General features: G+C 39.3%; 1 protein-coding gene across 1 annotated transcript in view; it reads right to left on the bottom strand.

Annotated features, from left to right (window-relative positions):
- Positions 1-17,515, bottom strand: part of PRKG1 (protein kinase cGMP-dependent 1) — a 1,338,496-nt gene extending 1,320,981 nt beyond the window's left edge. Inside the window, exon 1 of the mRNA XM_058436250.1 lies at positions 16,768-17,515. Coding sequence (XP_058292233.1) covers positions 16,768-17,033 — 266 coding nt within the window. The 5' untranslated portion in view covers positions 17,034-17,515. The remainder of the gene's footprint in view (positions 1-16,767) is intronic.
- Positions 17,516-24,804: the final 7,289 nt, after the last annotated feature.

Raw genomic sequence — 24,804 nt, 5'->3', positions numbered from 1 at the left:
TGGGCCTAGGAGTCTTCACTGCAACAAATGGAACCCAAGAGATGTCTATACATACTACAGTTTGAGAAGAACTGGGCATCTGAATGATCTGAAGGTCTTCACAAAGCCCAGTTTCCTCCAATTTTCCCCTATGTTCCTGCTCTTGATTATCATGTAGTATAGTGTCAGAGCCCTAGAGCCAGACAGTCTTGGACCAGCAAGCCTTGGGATGAGTCTCTTGATGTGTTTGGACTGAGTCTCCTCCTCTGTACAGAGCACGTGGAATAATTCCTGCCTGGTGGCACCATGAAACCACCATGGGATTGTTGAGAAGAGCAAATTAATTCATGCCACTAAAGTACTTTGCACAAAGTAAGCTCTTAACAATGCTGAATTAGTATTTCCTACTTTCCCATTATATCTCAACTAAAATTCCTTCTGAATCACATTTTAAATTTGACTTTGTCTCCAAAACACTAATATTAAAACTACAGAAGCAAAGGCTGTTGTTTAAGGCATGTTTACAACAGGTCTTTTGCATAACATTAGTTTCAGGTGGGCCTTCTTATTCCCATTTACAGGGGGAAATTGAAGGTCAAAGATGTTAAACAACATGATTAAGATATCAGAAACTTGAAACTCAAGCTCATCTGATTCCACAGTCCATGCTGTTAGCCTTTATATTCTACAGCTGTGTGTTCTTATGGCCTAGCAGCGACAAGAATACCAGAAGATTTCCTGTAGGCTTTCCTAGGTAATGAGTTCATCTTATAATGTAATCCCTGTTAATGTATCATTAATACCTTAGTTTGCATTATTGTATCTGATTGCACTTTATTTGTGTAGAAAACTTAACTTGGATGGTAAAAGGAAAGGAGGAAGGAACTGGAGAGAATCAATTAATCCCTTGCTATTTAATGGTCTTCAGGAGACTAGCAGCATCAGCAACACCTGAGAGATAATTACAAATTAAGACTCTCAGGCCCGGCCAGATGCGGTGGCTCATGCCTGTAATCCCAGCACTTTAGGAGACCGAAGTGGGTGGATCACGAGGTCAGGAGTTCAAGACCAGCCTGGCCAAGATAGTGAAACCCCCATCTCTACTAAAAATACAAAAATTAGCCAGGTGTGGTGGCGGGCACCTGTAATCCCAGCTACTCCAGAGGCTGAGGCAGGAGAATCGCTTGAACCCGTGTGGCAGAGGTTGCAGTGAGCTGAGATCGCACCACTGCACTCCAGCCTGGGTGACAGAGCAAGACACTCAAAAAAAAAAAAAAAAAGAATCTCAGGCCCTTCCCCAGACCTACTGAATCAGAACCTGCATAGAAGGAGATTCCCCAGGTGATTCATATGTAAACTAGAGTTTGAGAAGCCCTTGGTTTATACAGCTCAGAGAGTAGATAGCTGCAGAGGTGGTCCTAGCACAGCTAAATATATCACTATACAAAAGTTTCTAATATTTCCTTCTAGAGCAATAAGTTTATATTATGATGGGGTGGTGGAGAGGGGGCGTGAAATGGGTGGAAAGAAAACTGAGACTATACCATGGATGGAAAAGAAAGAAAGGAAAAAAAGTCCTAAATATGACCTATGTCAGAGTACCATCTATGATTCAGGAAATTATTCCGAAAATAGGGTCAGACCTATTTCAATGAGCAAAATTAGATCCAAGTATAGAGTTAGAAATATGGGAAGAATACACATGGGCCCATTCCTGTCACAGGGTTAAAAGTTCTTATATATCTGGTGAATGAAGTCAGAATCAATAAATGATAACAATGAGAGCTAACATTTATTGAATGACTACATTCCATAAGGCAATAAACTAAATCTATTACATGCATGAGCTCATTTAATCCTCTCAACAACCTTGAGAGGTTTTTAATAATTGAAGAGGCTGTGGCTTTGTGTGTATTTTTGCATGATAGCGTCAGGTTAGTAAGGACACAAAGTGTCTTTGGATCTCCAAAATAGTTCATATGTCTTCCCACATATTAGCTGATTGACTGATAGATCCAACTGCCTTGGGAGAAATAAAATCTGAAATAGTATTAGTCTACACGAAAAAGCTCAAATACAGTAAAACCCGTCTCTAAACTGCAAACAGGCACTGGGGCTACACAAAGGCTTAACGTTGACATGGGGTGATGGGCACATACAGAGAAAGTTCAGTGGAAGCACACCTCCCCCTCCAGCCTTCAGAGTTTGAAACCGACGTCAACTGCATTGTTAGAATATCTACAAAGAGCCTCTAACCCATATCTCTACATCTGCAACTCCACCAGATATGAAAAGTTATGCCCTCATTATTCCTGAGGACTGAACAACGAATAGACAATGAGAGGAGGGGAGAGAAAGGCTTTTGCAAAATAAGGCACCCAGCCTGGAAAAATATGCACAACTGTCAATGATCCCTGCCCACTCAGACATTCTAGCACTCTGAGCAGCTCTTCCAGCACTTCCAGTGTCTTTCCCTGAGCCTGAAATAGCTGGTCCACTCAGGGTTCCTGCCTTACGGACAATTCATCGCAGTGTTTTGTTTAAACTCAGGGCCTTCAAAAGCAGATCTGCTAAGAAATTCAGTCTTCTAGAGGTGGTTGGGGTGTTAACCTGAGTGACAACACATTTTGTGTCTGCGAGACCAGATCATAAAAAGACACTTTATGTTATTAATATGGTAATAATACTTAAACCATCTCATTTCCATTGTCCCTTTGGTCCAATTTACAAATGTCCAGCTTACCATGTCACTGGAATATCAGTCTTTCTGAACTTCTTGATATTTGCTTGATTTGTCATTATTGTTTTGTCCATCAAAGGAGGTGAACAAAGATATCTTCTAAAACCCTTTCAAAGCAAGAGGCACTATAAACTTATTACCAAAACTAAATTTTTCAAAAGCTCTGAAACTTTTAAACTTTCCATTGTTACAAATTTGATAGCACTTTTATGTAGCCCTTTACATACTCATCATCTTTCAATATTCCATAGACACACATGGAAATTCCCCTGTATACAAAACCTTATGGGGACAAACTATCGTTGTCCCCATTTAATAGATGTGGAAACTAAAGTTCAGAAAGACAATGTAATTTGTCTAGAATCACACAGCCAGCATGTCAAGGAGGAACCAGAATTCAACATCAAGTCTGTGACTCCCAGGATCTTTTTTTTTTTTTTTTTTAATTATCACAACCTACCTGTTACTCCTGCACAACACTAGGCTGAAATTTCTAAGGTTACCCTTCCTACTCCCCCAAAATGATTTTACCTTTTGGCTCCAATCACATGATTGAGTACCCTTAATATGATTGAATTCTGATCCAAATAAATGTTTGCAAAGCTACCGTCCAGTAACTCTAGTCCAATATCATTACAATGACCAAGAAAAAATTAATGAAATGAAATCTCTACCGAGGTTGCCATCCTATAAAAGGAAATCTCCACTGAGTGGTTCCAATACCATATATGTCCAAATCTCCCCACTAGCCTTTTGAAAAAAAAGTAGCTGAGAGACTTGGAATTTGTTATTTTCCCAAGTGGGAGCTAGAATATCAAAAATTTATTTTGATGAAAAGAAAAACAAATCATTGTGATTCTTAAAGAAGGACTTGTAGTTATTTTATTTAAGAGCAATAGATAGTTTTATCCTTATTTTCCTTATTTTCAAAATTACACTATAGCAATTAATTTTTTTTTCAGCTTAAACACACACACAGGCACACACCCACAAACATCAAACCAAGTGCACAATACGGACTTTATAAATCTGAAAAGTAAAAGGGCATGTAAACATCCTTCCGAAAAGAGCATTCTCATGAATGTAACTCAAGTATAAAAAAAGAACCTTCCACGTTTCCACTGTTTGTACGTTTGATTTTTTTTAATTCTGTCTGTCTTTAATGTAAAAAATTAATTGTTTATGCCGCCCGCCCACAGTTTTTTGTTTTTTGTTTTTTGTTTTTGTTTTGTCTTGTTTTTTGAGACAGAGTTTCTCTCTTGTTGCTCAGGCTGGAGTGCAGTCTTGGCTCACTGCAACCTCTTGGCACAATCTTGGCTCACTGCAACCTCTGCCTCCCAGGTTCAAGCGATTCTCCTGCCTCAGCCTGTCCAATAGCTGGGATTACAGGCACCACCACGTCCGGATAACTTTGCATTTTTAGTAGAGACGGGGTTTCTCCATGTTGGTGAAGCTGGTCTCAAACTCCCAGCCTCAGGTGATCTGCCCACCTTGGCCTCCCAAAGTGCTGGGATTACAGGCGTGAGCCACCGTGCCCGGCCAGTATACATTTTTTAATAGAAAAGTTTATAGATCATTTATCTCATATAGAAAGTGTATGTATAATCACATAAACTAAAAAAGTCAAATATTAATAGTTTTTTTGACCTAGGACTCTCACTGTTTGGAATTCATCCTATAAATAAATAAATACATAAATAACATATGAGAAAATGTGTACAATATCAATTGCAGCATTGAATGCTTGCAAAAAACAAGCCAAAATATCAGTATCAATAAGCTGAGGTATATGAATACTATGGAATTACTATTACATAGCTATTAGAAAGACCAATATGGACTGATCTGGAAAGAAGCCTAGGTACTATTATTAAGCAAAAACAGCAGGTTACTGAGGGGTGTTATGGAAGTATTTTATTTCGGGTGAAAAAATAAAACCCCCCAAATGAGCAGATGAGTTCTCTCTGTACATATAAAGATTTACGGAAACATACAGAAAGTTTAACATTGGGTATCTGCTGGAAGACAAGTAGAAAAGATTGGTAGGAGAAAATAAAATGTATATGTCTTTATTATCTGACAACCAGCACACATTGTTTTTGCAATTAAAACAATCAAGGAAGCAGACATAGACTAAGAAGAGATTAAAGTCAGCAAGTCTGAGATGTAGTGTATGCTCATAAGTATCATAAAAGCATGTCCAGATTTTTAACATGGTGAATGGGGATTTGGTACCACAAAACAGAAACTTTTTCTTCTTTTTCTAATTGCTCTAATATCAAGAAGCCTAGAGAGTCCACAGCCTGTCTCCTTTTGTGTGGACAGCTCTCGTGATGCCCTGGAGTCAGATGGTGAGGCTGGGTAACCAGGGGATTTCAATGTAACATGCTTCAAACCCTGCTGCTATACTTCGGGAATTTGTCTTGGCCTAGATAACAAACTAGAAAGATCAGAGAAAATAAAAGATATTACTAACTATTGCTTGCTTCACCATGTCTAATGGAGGCTAGGTTTTTTTGTTTTTGTTTTTGTTTTTTTTGGCCCTGCAGACACGAGAAAGCATACCCAACATTCGATCTACCCTTGGTTCTCTTTGGCAGTCATAGACAGTGTAACATTGTTTTTATCCTAACCTAGGAAAAATATTGACTACTATCCCAGAGAGCATTTCTATATGTTGATAACCCCAAATAAATATATCACAGAATTTCAAAACACTTTTTATAAAAGCATCTTATTGTCAAACGGGGCTTGAAAATGTGAACTGTTCTAAATTCTCTAGTTCCCTTCTTGCCTGTTTATCTAAGTATGATCTAACACAGTATCTGAGCAAAAAGACCAATTAAAGAGGCCAAGGAATAGCATTAATCCAAAACTGACTTGTTTTGACCCAGAGTACAACTTCCTTTTACCACTGACCCTTGATTGCTGGGACAGACCAAAATAAGTACATTTCTCCTCAGCGTTAAATCACAAATGATGCCAGCAGCAAGACTGCTTCACATCCAGGCCCCTGGGAGGTTTCACATGAAAGGGGTCACAGACTGAATGAAATAGCCTTTTACAGGAAGGCTGAATGGCACTTTCTGAGGGAATATTGATCCAAAAATGTACAGCCCATTAGATCCAACCCACAATGTAACCCTGTGTGGTATAAGCCAGACTACTCTTTACCCTAAAATTTTTGAGAGGCAGTTTATATTCAGAGTATCTCATAAAACACCTTGCTATTCTCTTAAAAATATTTAGATACATGTAAATAAATAATCATATTAACTTAATTATTAAAATATTTTTATAATGGAAATCTCAGATTACAATAGGCCACATTAAGATTTAATTAATTACATTCTAGAATCACAGAATTATCAAAGAGATCAAGCAACCTATTATGAGTTTCATCTAATAACTGATCTAATTTTTTCCTATAATTTTCTTTTAATTTGTTATGGGGGTAGAAGGGAGTGAATAGGAAGCCATTCCTTTAGTCTCCTCACACATACATTTTTTTTTACTACTATTAATTTTCCATTATTTCTCTGTTTTCTTCTCTCAGCCAAGTATGAGTCCAGAGGTTTCCTCATAGGGGTTTTAGGAATTTCCCTCAGTCTATTATCAATGTTCAAAGAACTCTCCATGCAAACTGTACTCTTTGTTTCTCTATTCCTTAAGACAAACATCGAGAAGAAAATTTAACTTTAGCTTTTTAAATATATTCCCCAAAACCACTACTAACTGGAAAAAATGTAAGACCATATGTATCTGATAATACACTTTTCAAACTTATAAATCCTGATATTAAGAAAGTTATATATTTGACAATGTATTTTAAAATTCAACTAAAAGCCATTTCAAATTCCTAGTGGGGCCCACAATTGTTAAATATTATACTTCTGCTGCCATCTCGTGGTAATTGTTGAAATCTCTCTATGTCTCCTCTATCTTCTCCCCACAGAACCACCTCTTTTTTGTTGTTTTTCCTACTTTTAGGAGGGTACTTCTATTCAAACCTTAAGGATTCCCTTTCTTAAGCCATTGGGGAGATGACCTGAACTATGCTCTAGACAGAAAAGTGGATGTTTGCAAATTCCTCATCCTGTATGTAATATACTTCTTTTCTCCTATATTTTTCTCATTTAACAAAGCTATTCCTTTTAACAATATAATTTAAAAAAAAACATAGTTATAATTGGGAATAATCTAATTTTTTTCTACAAGGAAAGGGAACAGATTAAGGGAAAATAAATGTGTATCCTATCAAAGATTGTTCCTTTCCAAACTTTTTCCAAGTTGTTTCTTTACAAAGAAAGGGGTAGGGGGAAGCACCATGTATTTCTGCTATAAAATACCACATGGTGGAATGGCCCTTCACAGCCACAGGCATCTACTGTCAGGAATCAAGAAGGAGCCTGGAGGAGGAAACGAGAGGCCTCACTGCAGAGACAGTACGGGAAGTGAGAGCTCCCCAGGGAATCCAGGCTGGATGGAAGTGGGTGCCCCAGCATCCTTTATTATTTCTAGGCTGGCCTGTTCAGCCATGGACCTCACTGTCTCATGGCAAGAGAGTTTATAAATCTGAAGGAGGAGAGTCAAATGTTTTTCTGATGATGTATTAACATTAGCAATTTTTAACCAGAATGACTTATCCTCAAAGCAAGAATATATTTCATGAAAACCACCATCTCCATCTAACTCTGTGTCCCCGCAGCAATTCCCATGAAGAAGTTGACAAACAGCATGCAAGGAGTCATTCAAACACAGATACAGAGAGAACTCGGCCAGAATTCTTCAAACAGGGCAGTGGGGAGTAAAAACACAAACAGGAAAACAATCCATTTCATTCCTTGTTGAAAATGAGTTTAAAACAATCTTTCCCAAAACTTTCTTGTGTACCCATATTGACATTATGCACAATCTGTATTTTTACACCTCATTCTTAAAAAAAAAAATCTATGAACCCTTAATACTTAGCCTTACCCTCAGCAACACAGCTACATAGCAATGGATTTGATGTGATTGTTACATGTTTTCTCCCAACACTTATTAAAATGTCTATAACTATAAAATAAATTCACTTGTCTACCACATAGAAGCATCCCTGATGCCACCAATTATATAAACATCACACTTTGGGAACCATTGTTATGAAATATAGGTGCTGGCTAAGTAGAATCTAGTGAATCTTATATTTACTTATAAATAATTAGCATTAAGTGACACAGAGTCAAGATTCTGATTTTTTAGAACCATAGCTCAGATCAGAGGCTCTCAAACACTTTTTTCTACAGTGATTCATAAGATAGATGACATTCCCATGTGCAAGATACTCTTGTGAAAAGACAAGACTGTCTGTGGATTATGTGCAATTTCCTGCCATGTATTTGTAATCTTCCCAGTCAAGAAAGCCAATTGGAATGCAAGAAAATGGCTATCCCTCAGGAGGTGCCTGTGAGTGCACAAAATCTTATTTTTTAAGAAACAAATTATTCATGAATTTTGATTTTTATGCCATTATTTACTCGTTTCTACCTTACAACTAATCAAATACACACCACTGTCATGGCACCACAGTTAAACCTGCCAGAGTAAAGCACAGGATATTGGATTGAGTATTTTGGAGTGATATTTTTCTCTGAGAGGAGACTAAATGGAGTATGAACTGGTTTCATTCTAGGGAAGGCTTCAGGATTTTTAAAATTTGCTTTTAATATGTTCTAGATAGTGCTCCTCTTACCTCTTCTCTGAAAAGTAGCATGTGGGAAGATAAATGTAAGGTAAGCTGAGGTTTTTACTTGGCTGGAATTTTTACTGTAAACAGACCTGGTTTCTACCCAAGGGTTTACAACCTGAGATACAAAAGAATTTTCTATTTGGAAAATTTTTAGCATATGTAGCCAGATCCCTTGGTGACCATGTGATACATGAAATTAGTATTATCTGCACTATGGGGGCAATGAGAAGCATCAAGAAAAATATTAACATTTACCCAAAGGCTTATAGATTTGCTTGTTAGACAATAACAGTACCATATAGTTGAATAAACAGACCCACGAATATTTGTAAGAGGCAAACATACAATTATTTTTAGAACCCTATAAGGTTTTTGCCAGTACTTTTCCAGCATTTGAGGTCAGAGTACTCAAATAAAGACACATCTGAGAATTTCAAACACATTTTAAAGTACTCTCTAAATTGGACTAAAAAGGAAGGAGAGTCTGAATTAGGACTAAGTCCGAGAGGATAATTGAAGAAGTGTAGTTGCAATATACCTATTACGAATCAAACAGTCAAACTAAATCCTAACAAGCTGATTACAGTAGTCATCTTCCTGGATTTGCCTTAATAAATAAACACTCAGATGAAATCAGCACAGTCATGTTATCATCTTGCATATGAAAGTGCTATCAGTGGGTTCAAATACATAACAAAATCAATCCAAATCAAATCCTAGAATAACAAATTAACTGCTTAGGACTAATTTCCAAGAATATATAAAATCAATATGCACTAGAAAAAGGTTGAAGATGCAGCTAGCACACTGGACAGGAAAAATTACAAATAGTATTTTAAAACTTTTGAGTCAATATAAACTTAATATTGATTGAATTTAAAACTACATAATTTTCTAAGGTAGTATGGGTTTCTATCATATTCATATGTAAAAACAATTTTAAAATGTTTAAAATAAAATCAACATAGTATACCCCAAAGTTGGTGATCCATCAATAATGTTTAGTGAGTAGTGCAGAGAAAGTTAAGCATTTTTAAAACGAACTCTGTTGTTCAAGAACAGCAATAAATAAAACAGGAGATTAGTTTCTACTACCAGTCATTATATAATAAAACAAATCTATTTTAAAGACATACATTTTCTGGATATATCCATTTTGCAGTGTGCAAATATTTTAAAGCATTGTTTTGTTGTTGTTGTTGTTTTGGTTTTTGATATGGAGTCTCTGTCATTTTTTCGCCTAGGCTGGAGTGCAGGGGCACGATCTTGGCTCACTGCAACCTCTGCCTCCCGGGTTCAAGCGATTCTCTTGCCTCAGTCTCCCAGGCAGCTGGGACTACAGGCATGTGCCACCACGCCTGGCTAATTTTTGTATTTTTAGTAGAGACGGGGTTTCACCATTTTGGCCAGGCTGGCCTTGAACTCCTGACCTAAAGTGATCTGCCCACCTTGGCCTCCCAAAATGCTGGGATTACAGGCATGAGCCACCGTGCCCAGCCTAAAGCATGTATTTTCAACATGAACGATTAATAAATAATTATTTCTGAAACCTCAGAAAATTTAAATTATATAATATCTGAAACATCTGAGAACATGAAAGATTTTAAGAGATTAGAGTAATAGTTTGAGTAAGAAATCTGCTCCATATTTGCTGTCATATGACTTGTGCAGATAAAACAGATCTAACAGGAGTTACAGATGTTAAGCCAGAAGAAACACAAGGACCCGAAAGAGGGACACACAACACAGGCAGATCCAGGAGCATCGAAAAGGAGACGAAAAATCATCACTGGGTAAAAGAAGGATGAAATACTTCAACCAGGAGTGGCAAACACTGAATCCAGTACCTTTTTCTGGGCTAAGCACTGGGCTATGTGACTAGTACGAAGCACAAACATTTTACAAACTATAAGATGCTGTGATCTGCTTATAATAACAGACCTAAGAAGTAAACCCTCCTTTCCATAGGAAACTGATTTGGATCAACCTAGAGGGTTTTCAAGTAATAATTATTATTAAGAAATGCACGTTTGTAAATTTAATAAAGTGGTGACAGTTTGACACATGTGTATGTGTTCATATATGCACACATATGTATACACATATTTTTCTTTTCCCTTATTTTTCTTTTACTTCCTCTTTTCTCTTCAGGGAGCCAACAGCACAGCACACCAATGACTCTAGACTCAAGGTCAGTATTCCTTTCTGACAATTCCCAAACTTCTGAGCTTTCATTTTTGTGAAACAGGATATGCTATCCCTGGTTTATCTCAGAGCTCACAGTAACTTCCAAGAGCTACAAGAAACCTAGATAACAAGGGTCCTGAACTCTGATAAGCAGATTCTCAATGGCAAATGAAAATAATTATTCATACCCTGAGCAACTATGAAATCACCTGAAAATCTTATCAAAAGAAAGGGTTTTAACACACTCTCAGCATCTCTTACATGCTATGGTGAGAGGGCACTAGGAAACAGGCCCTTAGTCAGGAAAGAGGAAAAAGATACAACATCTTTTGTTTTTTCAGGTCTGTTAGAAATAGTTTCATGAGGGTCAAATTTCCAGTGAATACATGATTAAATGTAAACTTTCAACCTGTGCATATATTGGTAATTCAAATGGAACAAGAACTCCTGGTGTATTACAAATACATTTGGAAAATGCGCAAGACTCCTGAACCTGAACTAACCCCAAAGCAAAATCAATGTGTCTTAAATAACAAGTTAAACAGATAAGTTGAAGACCTCAATTCACCAACTCTGGTACCGATGCAAAATAAAAATCAAACAACCTAAATTTTCTTTCTGGTCTTATTTCTGAGATCCTTTGAAGGACACTTCCACAAGGATTTGCTCAGTTTTCTCATCGCTAAAATCAAGACACTACCACCTCCTGTACAGCTTTGACTGAAAGCATGTATGAAGTGCTTATGCTTAAGACTTGTACTCTTCAAATCACATCTGGCAAGATACAAGGATGTTTACAAGCCGTGCTCCCTAAAAATCTTCCTTTCCCTTCCTCAGCCTACCTCCCCTTAAAATCTTGTCAGAAATATTACTCAGCTGAGTAAACTAAATAAATATCCTCTCCCAAAAGCTCCTGTTAGGACATTACCATGTTCATCAGAAAGAGGTAACAGGTTAATATCTTGGCATATTATCAGGCAGTAATCAATCCATATTCATGGTGGGAAAGGTAGGGATGAAGGGATTAGTATGAATGACACAAGTGACAAATAGCAAAGGGTATTCAAAGGAGGCAACCAAGGTCATTTTCATATCCTTCATAACTGTATTATAATCATCTGACCTGCCTGTAACACAGCACTGAGCTAGAGAAGTTGGATGAGGAAGGAAGAAGATGAAGAACTGGTAAAGGGCAATCCCAAGAGCAGGGCTAACTGAGGAAATTCCAGCCTGGCACAGCAGATCCAACGGACATGTGCTAGATACAAAGATTTATTGGTCACTTTTTCATGAGGTTAGCCTATCACTGGCTCTAAGACTGTTAATTCCCATTCTAATTTAGGGAAGGTTCATTTCTTCCTATTGAGAAGGATTCCCCACTTACTAAACTAGAACCAGTCCTATTCCAAGTTCATATAGTATAGTGGTTGCGTACTTGGGTTCTAAACTCTTCAAGATTTAGATTTGAAACTTTATGGCGTTTCCTAGTAGTGACACCTTAGGCAGGCGACTTAAATTTCTTCAAGCCTCAGATTCCTCGCCTGAAAAGTGGGGATGTCTTTTAGGGCTGCTGTAGAAAACGATGAGCTAGTGCAGGTAAATAGCTCAGCACAGCTCTAAGATTGCTAAGATTAGCTATCTTTATTATTGCTTTCGTTGCTATTTTACAGCATTGTGTATTTTCCACATGAACAATTAATAAATAATTGACTCTGGACCCAGAATGCAGCTAAGACCTACTCACTTCATTGACCTTGCTTATATAAGAAGTAGGCCAAACTCCTTGATTTTGTCCTAAGGTCAAATCAAATGTGAATTGGATCAGAGAGACAAAAGGTAATGAGTTTTCTGGGGCATCCATCCCAAGGCATCCATGCCCCAGTGAAAGGAAGTTCCAGTTGCAAATGATCAATTTACATTATCAAGAATCAAGGGATTCATGACAAGAATAACTCAAATGTGTCTGGAATACGTCTATTTTTATTCCTGTAACAGATTAATATTGATTCAAGCCTTTCCTTAAACTCATTAAAAAATTGTGTGCAGTTCCTGAGCATACACTGGCTAACTAGGCAGCCAAAATAAGGAGTTTGGGTGTATGCAAAAAGAGTAAGGAAAAGGATCAAGGATAATAGGCAATTCCTGATGCGGAGTATATTCATTAAGAAAATCAAGAGTTCACAGAGATCTACGTAAAACACTTGGAGTTCTTTGGCAGAAAAACAGTATTTAAAATATAAATGTAAAATATCATCACCATCATCCAGAACAGCTTACAGTTTTCAAAGATAATCACTTGATCCCTACTGGGCATTTCTTAAGGGGTCTAAAAATGAGTACCACAATAAGTTGGATATGTTCTTTTTAAACATGATCATCATATTGTACACTTGACTTATGCTGAGAGCTCAGATCTTCCTTTCCTAGTATAATTTTCATCTAAGCATTCCTTAGATACTTAGATCATTCTTAATGGAGATTGTGCATTATACCCTCTGTGGACGCAGAAATCTGGCTAATTGGACTGACTAGATTACAGTCATTAATCAATTCCATTTCCTTTGTTCAGGATACATGCTTAAGATATTTTTGTCACCTATTACGCAAATTTTTAAGATTGTAATCATTCATTGAAGCAGTGTTTATAGGCAAAAGTTTTTCATCATTCTTTTCAATAAATAAAATTCCTACACAGTCATCTTTCAGTATCCATGGGGGATTGGTTCCAGGACCTCCGAGGATACCAAAATCCACAGATACTCAAGTCCTTTATATAAAATGGTGTAGTATTTGCATAAAACCTACACACATCCTTTCATACACTTTAACTCATCTTTAGATTACTTATAACACCTAATGCAATATAAATTATATGTAAATTGTTGTTATACTATATTGTTTAGAAGAAAAGGCTATACATGTTTAGTCCAGGCACAATCATTCTTTTTTTTTTTTTTTCCTGAATATTTTTGATCCTCAGTTGGTTGAATCCATAGATGTGGAACCCATGGATAGCGGCGACTGACTGCACTTTCAGGCCACATTTCTGTTCTTGTTGGTATAAAAACTGGGTGTTTTGATAAAGTTTGAAATGAATCTGTAGCATGAATAGTTATCATTCAAATGCTACAGAAATCATAACTGAACACTAGCTTTGCAATAAAGCATTCTCTTTCAGCCCCAGCATGCCCTTCAGAATGGCACAGCCTTTTACAAGGAACAGGTGAGGTTTACTCGGGAGGCTGAGGCAGGAGAATGGCGTGAACCCGGGAGGCGGAGCTTGCAGTGAGCCGAGATCGCGCCACTGCACTCCAGCCTGGGTGACAGAGCGAGACTCCATCTCAAAACAAAAACAAAAACAAAACAAAACAAAACAAAACAAAAAAAGGTGAGGTGATGGAATATCTACTTGTCAAATCCTTATCTGAACATTTTTAAACAATTTTTATTTTAAAAGTATCTTGTTTCATATTAAATGTTGTATCCCAGAAATACTTTAATAAATTATTTCCTTTCTTGGCCAAAATGAGGTATCTAGCCAAGGATAATTTAGTACTGTCTCTTTAAGTGCCAGGAAGAGTACATAATTCTAATGTTTACTATCCCCATATATTATACCTGTCAAAAATTTTTAAACTCTAATGAGTCAGCTTGCTGAAAATAAACTCCACACTTCTATTTGAAAGTATGAAACTAAACGCTGAGTGGGAAAAAGTTTACCCTCACTCCCAGTGTAAATCAGCACAGAGAGGAAGTAGAAAAGTACTCCAGCTATTTGCTATAGACACAAATATGCACTGACCGCTACTGCGCATGATCCACTCATGATGAATGTTCCTACTCCCAGTATGAAAATGTTGGGAAAGGGAGGGGAAGAGAGGACAGAAGGATGATGTGTGCATATCCAAGATTAGCCATGTCCTCCCAGTACATACAAAAAACAACAACAACAACAAAACACCTCCTTTCATTCTTAGAGATTTCTTGCCTCTTTGAGGGCAAATCCTGAATGACAGTGGACTCTGGGAAGGAGGGCTTTTCTCCTGTCCCCTCCATACCCTGGTGAAATCTCCTCCCTGCTGCAAAGCGGTGCTGTTACTGTTTGAGGGGCATAGCCCAGACACGGAAATCTGAAATTTCAAAAATGCGATAAAGCCCTAGCCCGGCAGCCCTGGGAGGCGAGCAGCTGCCGGGTGACCGCTGATGAAGTGGCTTCTTAAGGAGGTGGGCAGATTGATTCCAGCTGCTGAGCGCAGGGCAGGGCAGCCGCTCGGAATGCACAGCCCGGCTGAGACAAGACTCAGCAGCAGCTTCTCAGGCAAGGGCAAGGCCAAATATTAGGTCTGTTTGCAGTCCTGAGAAAAGGAAGGAAAATGCCACTGTTCCATCCAAAAGGGACTTTCAAGGCAAGATGGGCCCAAAGGTGCCATGTACACAGTGTCAATTCGTAAGTGGAATGTCACTAAGTCACTCAGGAAATCTGAAAGCTGTCTTCTGAGATGGCTGTTCAGAAGGTCTCACAATTCCTTAAGAGGAGTCCTTTCTGCCTGATTCCTGTTTTTCTCCCCACTCTGGCTCCCAGCTCCTGGTCTTCTTCTAGTAACTCTGAACCCCTGCTGAGTCTCCCTGGCTCCCCATCCCATATAATACACAAGAGGGACTCCAGAGGCAGACACGGAGGAGCTGCAGTGGGCCAGTGGCAGACACTAAGCGCCCTGGAGCTGACCTGGATGGGGACAGTGGGAAGGACATTCTCTTCAGAAGAGCTTGCCTCAAAAGTGAGAGAGCTAAACGGAGAGAGGGGGACTAGTTTAGGAGTCCCCTGAGGGCCTCAAACTCAGACAGCAAATGATCTAAGAAGAGGGAAGGAGTAACAGAGGTAGGCGGGCATGAAGGCACGCCTAATGGAATATTCAATATCCTGAGAAATGCACTTTCGGCCCTGCACTTCCAGGGACTAAAAGCCAGTAATGGGCTTTGGAGTCTGCACTTCCTCTCCCTAATGTCCAGAGGCGCTTTAATGCTGCAGCCAATCGATCAGCCTTCTCCGGTGAAGGCGACGAGTGGAGTGCAAAAGCTTCCTACTTGTGGCCAAAATCCACCCAGCCTCCTCTGCACACCCCAAAGGAGTGACAGACAACTTTGAACCGGCAGGATTTGTCTCTTAAAGTGCCGGAGAGGAGGAAAGGAAGGAGCCCGGAGGCGTCCAGAGAAACAGCCTACCCTCACCCCTCCGCCCTCTTCATCCAAACTTTTCCAGGCAGGGACTCAGGGGAAAACAAAAAGGGAGGGCGCAGTATCCACCTTGGGACAGGGCTGACGAGCAACCCCAAATCTGTTTCAGGTGCAAGGTCACTGAGCGGACTCCAAGCCTAGAGCAGCCTAAGGTGTTGCATTTCTGGAAGAGACACAATCAGAGCAAAGGAACGTTCAGAAGGTGGGGCTTCTTTGCAATGTCTTGCTGACATCACAGATGACTTGAAAGTGACCCTGTGAATAAACCTCTCCCCGCCTCGCCCCCATGCTCCAGGCTGGATCCCTGCCCTAGAGACAAGCCCCTGTCCCGCCTCTCCCCGTCCCCGCGTCCGCCAGCAGAGCTCGGGTTCTGGGCAGGTTCAGTCCCTAAGTTGAGCCCAACCCTGTCCAGCCTCCAGTCGCCCCTCCCTAGGAGGCTCGGACAGCCCCACTGAGCATGTCCAGTGGCCTGAGTCCGGGGGGTCGCCGCTGGGAAGCTCTCCAGGCCCCTGGACGGGCAGGGTTGGGTCCCTGCGTGGACGCCCCCAGCGGGGCGCACGAAGGACAGCCGCGCGACTGCAGCCATGTGTGGAGGGCACAAGTTAGCCCGCGCGAGTAAACTTTTCGCGGTCCTCCTCCCCACCCCCACGCCACAGGGGCGCGTCTCCCCGTGGAGCTCGCCTTTCCCAGCCCGGCGGAGACAAGCACAGCACGTGATGGGCAGAAATAAAAATAAACACTTCCCATTCCCCGGCCGCGGGGCCACCCCCACTCCGCGCGCCGCAGCGAGCAGGGGGCGCCCTGGGCCGACCCGCCCCCGCCGCCGCGGCCAGAGCCCCCAGCCTCTGCGCCGCGGGCCGGGACGAGCACCCGGGCCCACGGCCTCCGCGCCTACCTTTCGGACTTGGTGAACTTCCGGAATGCCTGTCGGAGGTCGTGGAAGGACCTGTACGTCTGCGGCTCGGCCGAGATGCCCTGCGCCCGGGTGGTCCGGGGGCCGATGTGGGTCGAGGGCACTGGGAGCACCGACTGGCATTTGTGGAGTTTCCTCTTCAGCTCCTGAATTTCCTCCTCCTTCTCTGACAGCCGCTTCTCCAGCTCTTTGATCCTCTCCTCCTTGAGCATGAGAATCTTGGCAAAGTCTTCCTCCAGCTCGCTCATTTTTTCACTGAGCCCCTCCGCAAAACTTTTTCTCGGGCGGCGGCGGCGGCGGCGGCGGCTGGAACGGCAGCCGGGAGCGGAGGGCGCGGGTGAGCGAGTGAATGGGCGCTAAGTACTCGAGCGCGGCGGAGTGCGCCCCTAATGCGGCGCGGGGAGCCTCCTGCTTCGATCCGCTTCTGCTGAATGGACTAAAAGCACCGAGGGGAGGATGAGAAGTCTAAAAGCGATGGAGAGGAGAGGCAGAGTGCTAATCTCCAGCCTCTCTGGGGAGTAGGTGATTATCTTTCATTGAGAAACCAATTAGAGCTTCCCTTCCTCCCCTGAGACCCCCTCCCCCGTCCCCCTTTCTTAGTCACTCCGTGAGAATACGCGCGCGCCACCCCACCGACAGCCGAGTTGCTAGCAGAGGGTTGGATCAGAGAGCCTGGTCCCACTCCATCACACAAAACTCACTCTTCCACGCTATATGGTACCAAGGGAAGGGGGTAGGGTGGGGGGGAGCTTTATGCCACTTGATCCTTGAAATAGCAACAATTACCATGTGATCTGGCGGATGACGCAGCTCTTGTAACTGGATCCTAAAGAGTGTGAGTGTGTGTGTATGTGTGTGACATTTCGTAAATATTAAACTGCCTTTAGACAGTAACCTGCACAAATTCACCTTGGTCTGCCTTTTACTTCTTTTCTATTTTTGATGCCTGGATGGATTCAGAAAGGAAGGCGTGTGTGTGTGTGTGTGTGTGTGTGTGTGTGTGTGTGTGTGTGTGTGGTGTGTGTGTGTGTGTGTGTGTGTGTGTGTGTGTGTGTGTGTGTGTGTGTTAGTTACTTTGAAGTCCCATGGTTCTGACCCTAGTAAGAATGACAGGGCAATACCAGTTCCAAGGTTTTTCAGCGTAAAGCCTTACTTGACAGAGCGAACTAAAATTGTTGGTGGGGAAGTTGGATGAACATAGGGTAATGAGCCAAATGATTACGGAAAAGAGAAAGGCCATGTGTTAATTGTAAACTTCTTGTGTCTGGCTTTTTTTTCATCTACTACCCTTCAGTCTTGTATACAGAGCATCCAAATTATATCACAATCTCTTTCTCAGTGGCTCAGAAGTGGTGGCCACCAGTGCTAAGCTGGGTCACACTACCAGTTCCAGTTTGGAGGAGAAATTGCATCTTTAATTATCTGTGTTTAGGTTTTACCTGTGCATCCACCATCTACCCTATGCTAAAAGGATTATTCTGCACAGTAGAATAATCGTGTATTCACGGATTCTTACAATTTCCTTTTTTATATCTATGTATCACAGAGAGCATTTACATAAGTCACTATTTGAGAGTTTGATTTGATAGGGAGTGAGAAGTATTCCGATAATAGTCAACACATTGGTAATTTTTTTTAAGGAAAAAAATAGTTGCAACTAAGATACCAGGAGATTATTTCCTAAATAGTAACTTTTCTTAAAAAAGAAAAATCAATGTATAGTTACTGGCTACTTACAAAAAAAAATTATTCTACCTTTTCTGAAACAACGAAATAAAGGAAAAATAGGTGTATATTTTATTCTGGAGATTTATTATTTACTGTTCTACTTATCTGAATATTGTACATTAAAAGTGTTTTAAACCACATCTGAATTTCTTAATTGCACCAGATGCTGAAGTCTGGCTCTGTCTACTGATGTTTGAGAAAGGTTTCTTAGTGTTGTTGACAGTTGCTATTCTGTTGCTTCTGTCTATGAACTTAATCTGCTATTATCATTTTACACACACTAAAATAATTGACATTTAAAAATAATACATCAGAAAAAACCTTTGATCACTTTCAAAAATCTAGGCATAGCTTCAACTTTATTTACAGAAGAAAAAAATAGTTTTAAAATGACTCTTAAAAGGTTTTTTTCCAAGTCTTACACTATCTTAAATGAAGATATTCAAATGTTTCTTCTGCTTATTAAAAACAAAACCTAAAATTCATCCCCATCTTCCAAAGTAAAACTATTTTTGAATAGGTCAGTTTTAATTTAAATAATGTTGATTTCTAGGGAGTGATGTTAAATCGTGTCCATTGGCTTAAGAAGTATTTAATTTAGACCACAAGGAAAGCTTGAGAAAAGACATGCTGGTAGAAGAATAAACACTGAATTATTAAAAAACATGTCATAGTATATTACAGCTGAAAGAACTTTGAAGATGATCTAACCCAACAACCTCATATTACAAAGGAGGAAAATTAGATCTTGAGAGGGAAAGTCCAAGATCACTTCAAGGGCAGAAGTTTGAGTCCAGGACGCCTAATACCCACGAAGCATGCTTTCCATCCCATGCTGCTCCTAGCGTAGATCCAGAAAATTTAGAAACTCTGTGATTCTGATGATCCAGTGTTGAAAGATGTGACCTTACTCTCTGTTTCTTACTTCTAAATCTGTAGCAGTAATATGTCAAAGCAGAGAATTAATGAAAACTTAGATTTTTTTTTTTTCTTAAAGGAGAAGGTCGCCATCTAGTGCCCTTGGAGAAATTTGCTAAATAAAAATCTTAATCACAATTAAGTTGGGGTTATGTCCTTAAATACCTGTACTGGTGTTTTCATTTCATATTTTCAGAAATAAAGAAAATGACCAGAATTTTGTGTCAGACTAAAAATCTTTTTTTTTTACATTTAATGTCTTTTAGCCTGGATGATGACAATGATGATTGTCAACATTTATTATTTAATACGTGCCAGCACAGGGCTAAGCCCTTTATGTAATTGATTTTAATCCCCACACTTACTCTGTAAGATAGGCACTATTACTCATTTCTATTTTATAGATGGAGAAACTGATGCTTGGCCAGACTAGATAATTTGTCCGTGGTCACATTGTCCAGATTTGACCCAGGCTGTCTTAATACCATATGCAGCGCTGCTTCTACTCAAAATGCATTAAAATATTCACTTCTCTGTGGGCCCAGTGACAAGCAAAACTAAAATATCTTTCTTGCTGGGGACACAGTAAGTGTAAAATCACATATAAACCCGGAAAAATTCATAAGATTGTGGTGTCTAACAATCAATTTCCTTACTGAAGTTGTTTTCTTAGTGATATTTTGTGATATATTATACATTTCATATATAATTTCAATTTTTAGGCATTTGTGCTTTCCAAAATTATGATTTTGTTTTGCCTCCTCCCTTTCTCTCTTCTGTCTAATAAGGAGCACTTTCTAGAAAGGCTGAAAGTGTGTAAGATGTAAGCAGCAATTCCGGGATTTCTGTACTTTAATCCAGGACAGCGTCACAGGGGACAATGGGAGGACAGGTCTATAAAAAACTTAAAAACAATAATAAAAGTGACTAAAAGTCAATCTGCTTTTTATTGTCTCTATTTACTAGAAGTTACAAATATCAGTAATAAAATATTCCTCCTCCTCCCAAAAATATTCTCTTGGTCTAAGTACAAAGGATTACTGTGTTTACTGTTGAGCAGGTGGACCACTCTCATCACCCCACCCCTTGGAATAACACTGACCTTGGTGCATATTGTACACATTCAGACCAAAGAAAATTGTCATGTGCAGTTGGTTAGAGTGAGGTTCACATGGATGGCGGCAGCCCATAAAAGAGGCTTGGGGAAATGAAAATAGAGACAGGAATCTGAGCTTGTGAAACAGGTAAGGATTCACAAAATTCAAACCATATATTTATTCCCCAATATTTCCTGTGGTTGTAAAAAATGGCAATACCTGTGAAAAACTGGAAACAATTCATTTTGCACCAACAGATGCAATTGGTGAACTAAAGAGGACTGAATTTAGAACCAAAAGATTGATATTCACATCTCAGTTCTATCACTTCTTGAGCTGTGTGCCCTTAGGCAAATTCCTTAACTTCTCTGAGATCCACTTTCATCATTTGTAAAAGGAGAAGTTACCTATGGTCCTTTTCACCTTGCTACCTTCAATGGTTCTATGGAACTCCACTTTCCCTGTGACTCACATTCTGAAATTATCAATCTGTTCTTATAGACAGCATCCATCCAATAACTTCAGCTATGTTTAAAACTTTGAGAGAAGAAAGAGTTAAGATGGAGTCTGGTTGGTCCTACAAAAGTTACAGTGTACTTTTTGATTAATAGAAGATTATTTTCCATTAATTCTACATCATACTAGATGTGGCTTTAACATTGTCACCTGAACCAGCCATGTTGTTTCGATCATAAAGTGTGGTCGCACCTTTAGTAAGATAAAATCTTGAAGTCCTGAAACATACCCACATTGACATTAACCAACACACAGAAGATGAAAATGGCAAATGAAGTGTTGCCTTAATTAAACAAACTTCAAAAATAGTTTGTTTCTGTTTTCTGGATTTCCATAAAGAATCATAAGAGTTATTTATTTTTTTGAGATGGAGTCTTGCTCTGTCATCCAGGCTGGAGTGCAGTGGTGTGATCTCAGTTCACTGCAACCTCCCCCTTTTGGGTTCAAGTGATTCTCCTGCCTCAGCCTCCCAAGTATCTGGGATTACAGGCATTTGCCACCATAACCAGCTAATTATTGTATTTTTAGTAGAGACAAAGTTTCACCATGTTGACCAGACTGGTCTCGAACTCCTGGCCTCAAGTTATCCACCTGCCTCGGCCTCCCAAAGTGCAGGGATTACAGGCATGAGCCACTGCGCCCAGCCCATACAGTTATTTAAAAAAAAAACACACACATGAGTTCCTATAGAAAAAAAATGTACATAAATGCTTTTCACAATGTGGTCCTATTGATGTAAATGAAATTCTTTCTCATGCAGGCATACAACAGTAAGACCATTGCGTTTTATTATTTTCTGCAATATTTGTCCACAGGTTTGAAAAAAAAACAGTTCTTTCCAGAGATCATGAAAAATAAAACTGACCTAAAAATTGTGATATTTAATATATTATAGAAATAAAATTCTGCAGTAAATTTAAAACCATGGACCTAAAATATGAAGATAGGGATGCCATGTAACTTGAAGAGGCCAATAATTTCATCTCCCTGAGCATCAGTTATCCCAACTATAAAGCACAGATGGGGAAAGTAAATTCTCTTGCACCTAGACCTTTAAGACTCAAATGAACAGGAAAGCCAAATATCATTTATTATTTAAATTTAACTCTATATAAATAAATATAAGTAACATGGTAATGTAATCCCTTCTTTGACTTTTTGTTGGAACGATAGCTCACCAGGGGAAGAGAGTAGGGGATGGGGACAGGATTGGTGGTGATGGTGGTGGGAATGTTTATACTACATTTATATCCCCCAAGTTTTCCACCCCTGGTAGCATCTTCTCCCAGTTACTCAATCAATATACAATCAAATACTAATAAAAGTGCTGCTGTGAAGAGAATTTGTAACAATAATTAACATCTCAAATCATTTGACCTTAAGAGAGAAAACTTACCTGTTTCTCTTAGGGCTTGACCTAATCAGACAAGTCCTTAAAAGAAATTAGGCTCCTCTTGAGATAGGGATTTGAAATGTGATTGGGATTGGACTCAAGAGAGATCTCCTGTTATGGGCTTTGAGAATGGAGCAGGCTGCATGGCAAGGAATGCAGGTGGACTCCAGGGATGTAGAGCAACTCCTAGCTGACATTAAGTAAGGAAGTGGGGACCTCAGTCCTACAACAGCAAGGAACTGAATTCTGTCACAACTGCATGAGCTGGGAAGAGGACCTCTAGCTCCACGTGAGAAGGAAGCATGGCTGACACTTTGATTTCAGCCTGTTAAGCCCCTGAGCAAAGATCCTAGTCATGCTGTCCCCACGCTTCTCACTACCAAAACTGTGAGATAAGTTGGTTTTAAGTCTTTTAGTTTGTGGTAAAAATTGTCAGGCAACAAGATAAAACTCATAAATGACTCGACTGCCATTTTTAAAATATCCTTTAAAAACACTAGGAATGTATTGCCATTTCCAGAAGCCTGCCTTCCCAAAAGGGTCATTTTCAGTGAAACTATAATGCATTTCAAATGGATACTTGAGCAACACTAAACATTGCTATAAATTATGAACTGCTTAAAGCATACTGATGACAATATGAACAGCCCTCCATAAAAGATGTTTATGTTTAAAGCAAAACACTAATGTGACTGAAGAGTAAATCTTCCAAACATAGGTTCTAGAAAGGATTGAAATCATTCATTAGTTTACTACACAGCAGAAATGTTACTATAATTTGCCCTATGTAGACGACCAGCCTTGTGACTTTGAAGAAATTATGTAGTCAGCTCACCGTTAGTTTTCTCATCTGTAAAATATTAATAACTCTCTTGTGTAGTATTATTTATTTTGTATAAAGTATTTAGCTATGAGTATATACTTAAATAATTTTGGAGTCTTATTAATGAACCGAATGTGTTTCCATAGTTATCCGTGGAAACTAAGTGCTCCTACACTTTGAGTTCAAATCCTAATGTCACATATTTCAAGAGACTTGGAAGATTTTTTTTTAAATACAAATATTTTTTGAGTTTAGTTTTTTATTTGAATTTTTGTTTGAATTTGTGTTTGATTGTAGAAATGATAGAAATTGGACTTGTCTGCTTAGAACATTGTTCGTTTGTTTTTGAGACAGAATCTCAGAGTCTCGCTCTGTCACCCAGGCTGTAGTGCAGTGACACGATCTCGGCTCACTGTAACCTCTGCCTCCTGGGTTCAAGCGATTCTCATGTCTCAGCCTCCCAAGTAGCTGGGATTACAGGCCTGTGCCACCCTGTCTAGCTAATTTTTGTATTTTTGGTAGAGATGGGGTTTTGCCATTTTGGCTGGGCTGGTCTTGAACTCCTGGCCTCAAGTGATCTGCCTGCCTCAACCCCCCAAAGTATAGCTATTACAGGCGTGAGCCACCACACCCAGCTAGAACATTTTTTAAATAAATAATTTTAATAGAAAAGACATGCATGTGATATAGAATTCCGGAAGTACAAGAGATTGTACAATGAAAGGTAAGTCTCTCCCATCCCTGTTCTCCAGTTCCCTGTTCTGGAGGCAATCATTCACTAGTAACATTTATTTGTGTATCCCTCATAAGATACTCAATTCATTCATAAATGCATTTTTATAAAAACATGCATTTTTACACAAATAAGATTTAATACCTGGTTTGTATGCTAGTATATTCCCTAACTTAAAGCTATTATTTCATGCTTTTCAGGACCATTATTCCAGCGCAATATGTCACACTGTTTCACTTTGCGATAAAATGGTCAGTAACAAGTCAGGAACATGGCTGAATTTAGACAGTCTGCGACCTTCCCTCACTTAGCCATTATTTAGAGATTTTCTTTCCCTTTCAAAATAATTAGGTACTTCTTGTTTTATTAAATATATTTAATAACAATTTTTGAATGGTCTAGTATTTTAAGAACAAAAGCCAAACCTTATAAGACATGTACGTCTTTTAAGAATATAATAAAATAACCTCCGGCCTTAGTCTTCCCCACCTGCTTTGTGTTAATGGAAACATTCATCTGAGCTTATCTCAAGTTATTTCCAATTAGCAGTTTCCATGTATTAAAAAAAAAGCTAGGCATAAGGAGCACTCTATTTTGATAGTCTCTCAAGCCTTTATAACTGTCATGATTTTCTTGGTCTCTAATCAAAATTGCATAGTTAGTTCAATAGTTCATTTACTATTTTAGATTCAATGAGGACAAATTTATTTGGAAATGATTTTATCAGAATGTCCATGCAGTTATTATAAAAATAAATTATAATTTGCTTTTGTAAAAAAATAGTTTCACAGAACTTGCAATATTCCAGGAG

The sequence above is a fragment of the Hylobates moloch genome, unplaced genomic scaffold (assembly GCF_009828535.3).
Source record: "Hylobates moloch isolate HMO894 unplaced genomic scaffold, HMol_V3 SCAFFOLD_3, whole genome shotgun sequence".
Lineage (NCBI taxonomy): Eukaryota > Metazoa > Chordata > Mammalia > Primates > Hylobatidae > Hylobates > Hylobates moloch.
The sequence above is the reverse complement of the archived record's forward strand: the minus strand, read 5'-3'. Positions and strand labels throughout refer to the sequence as shown.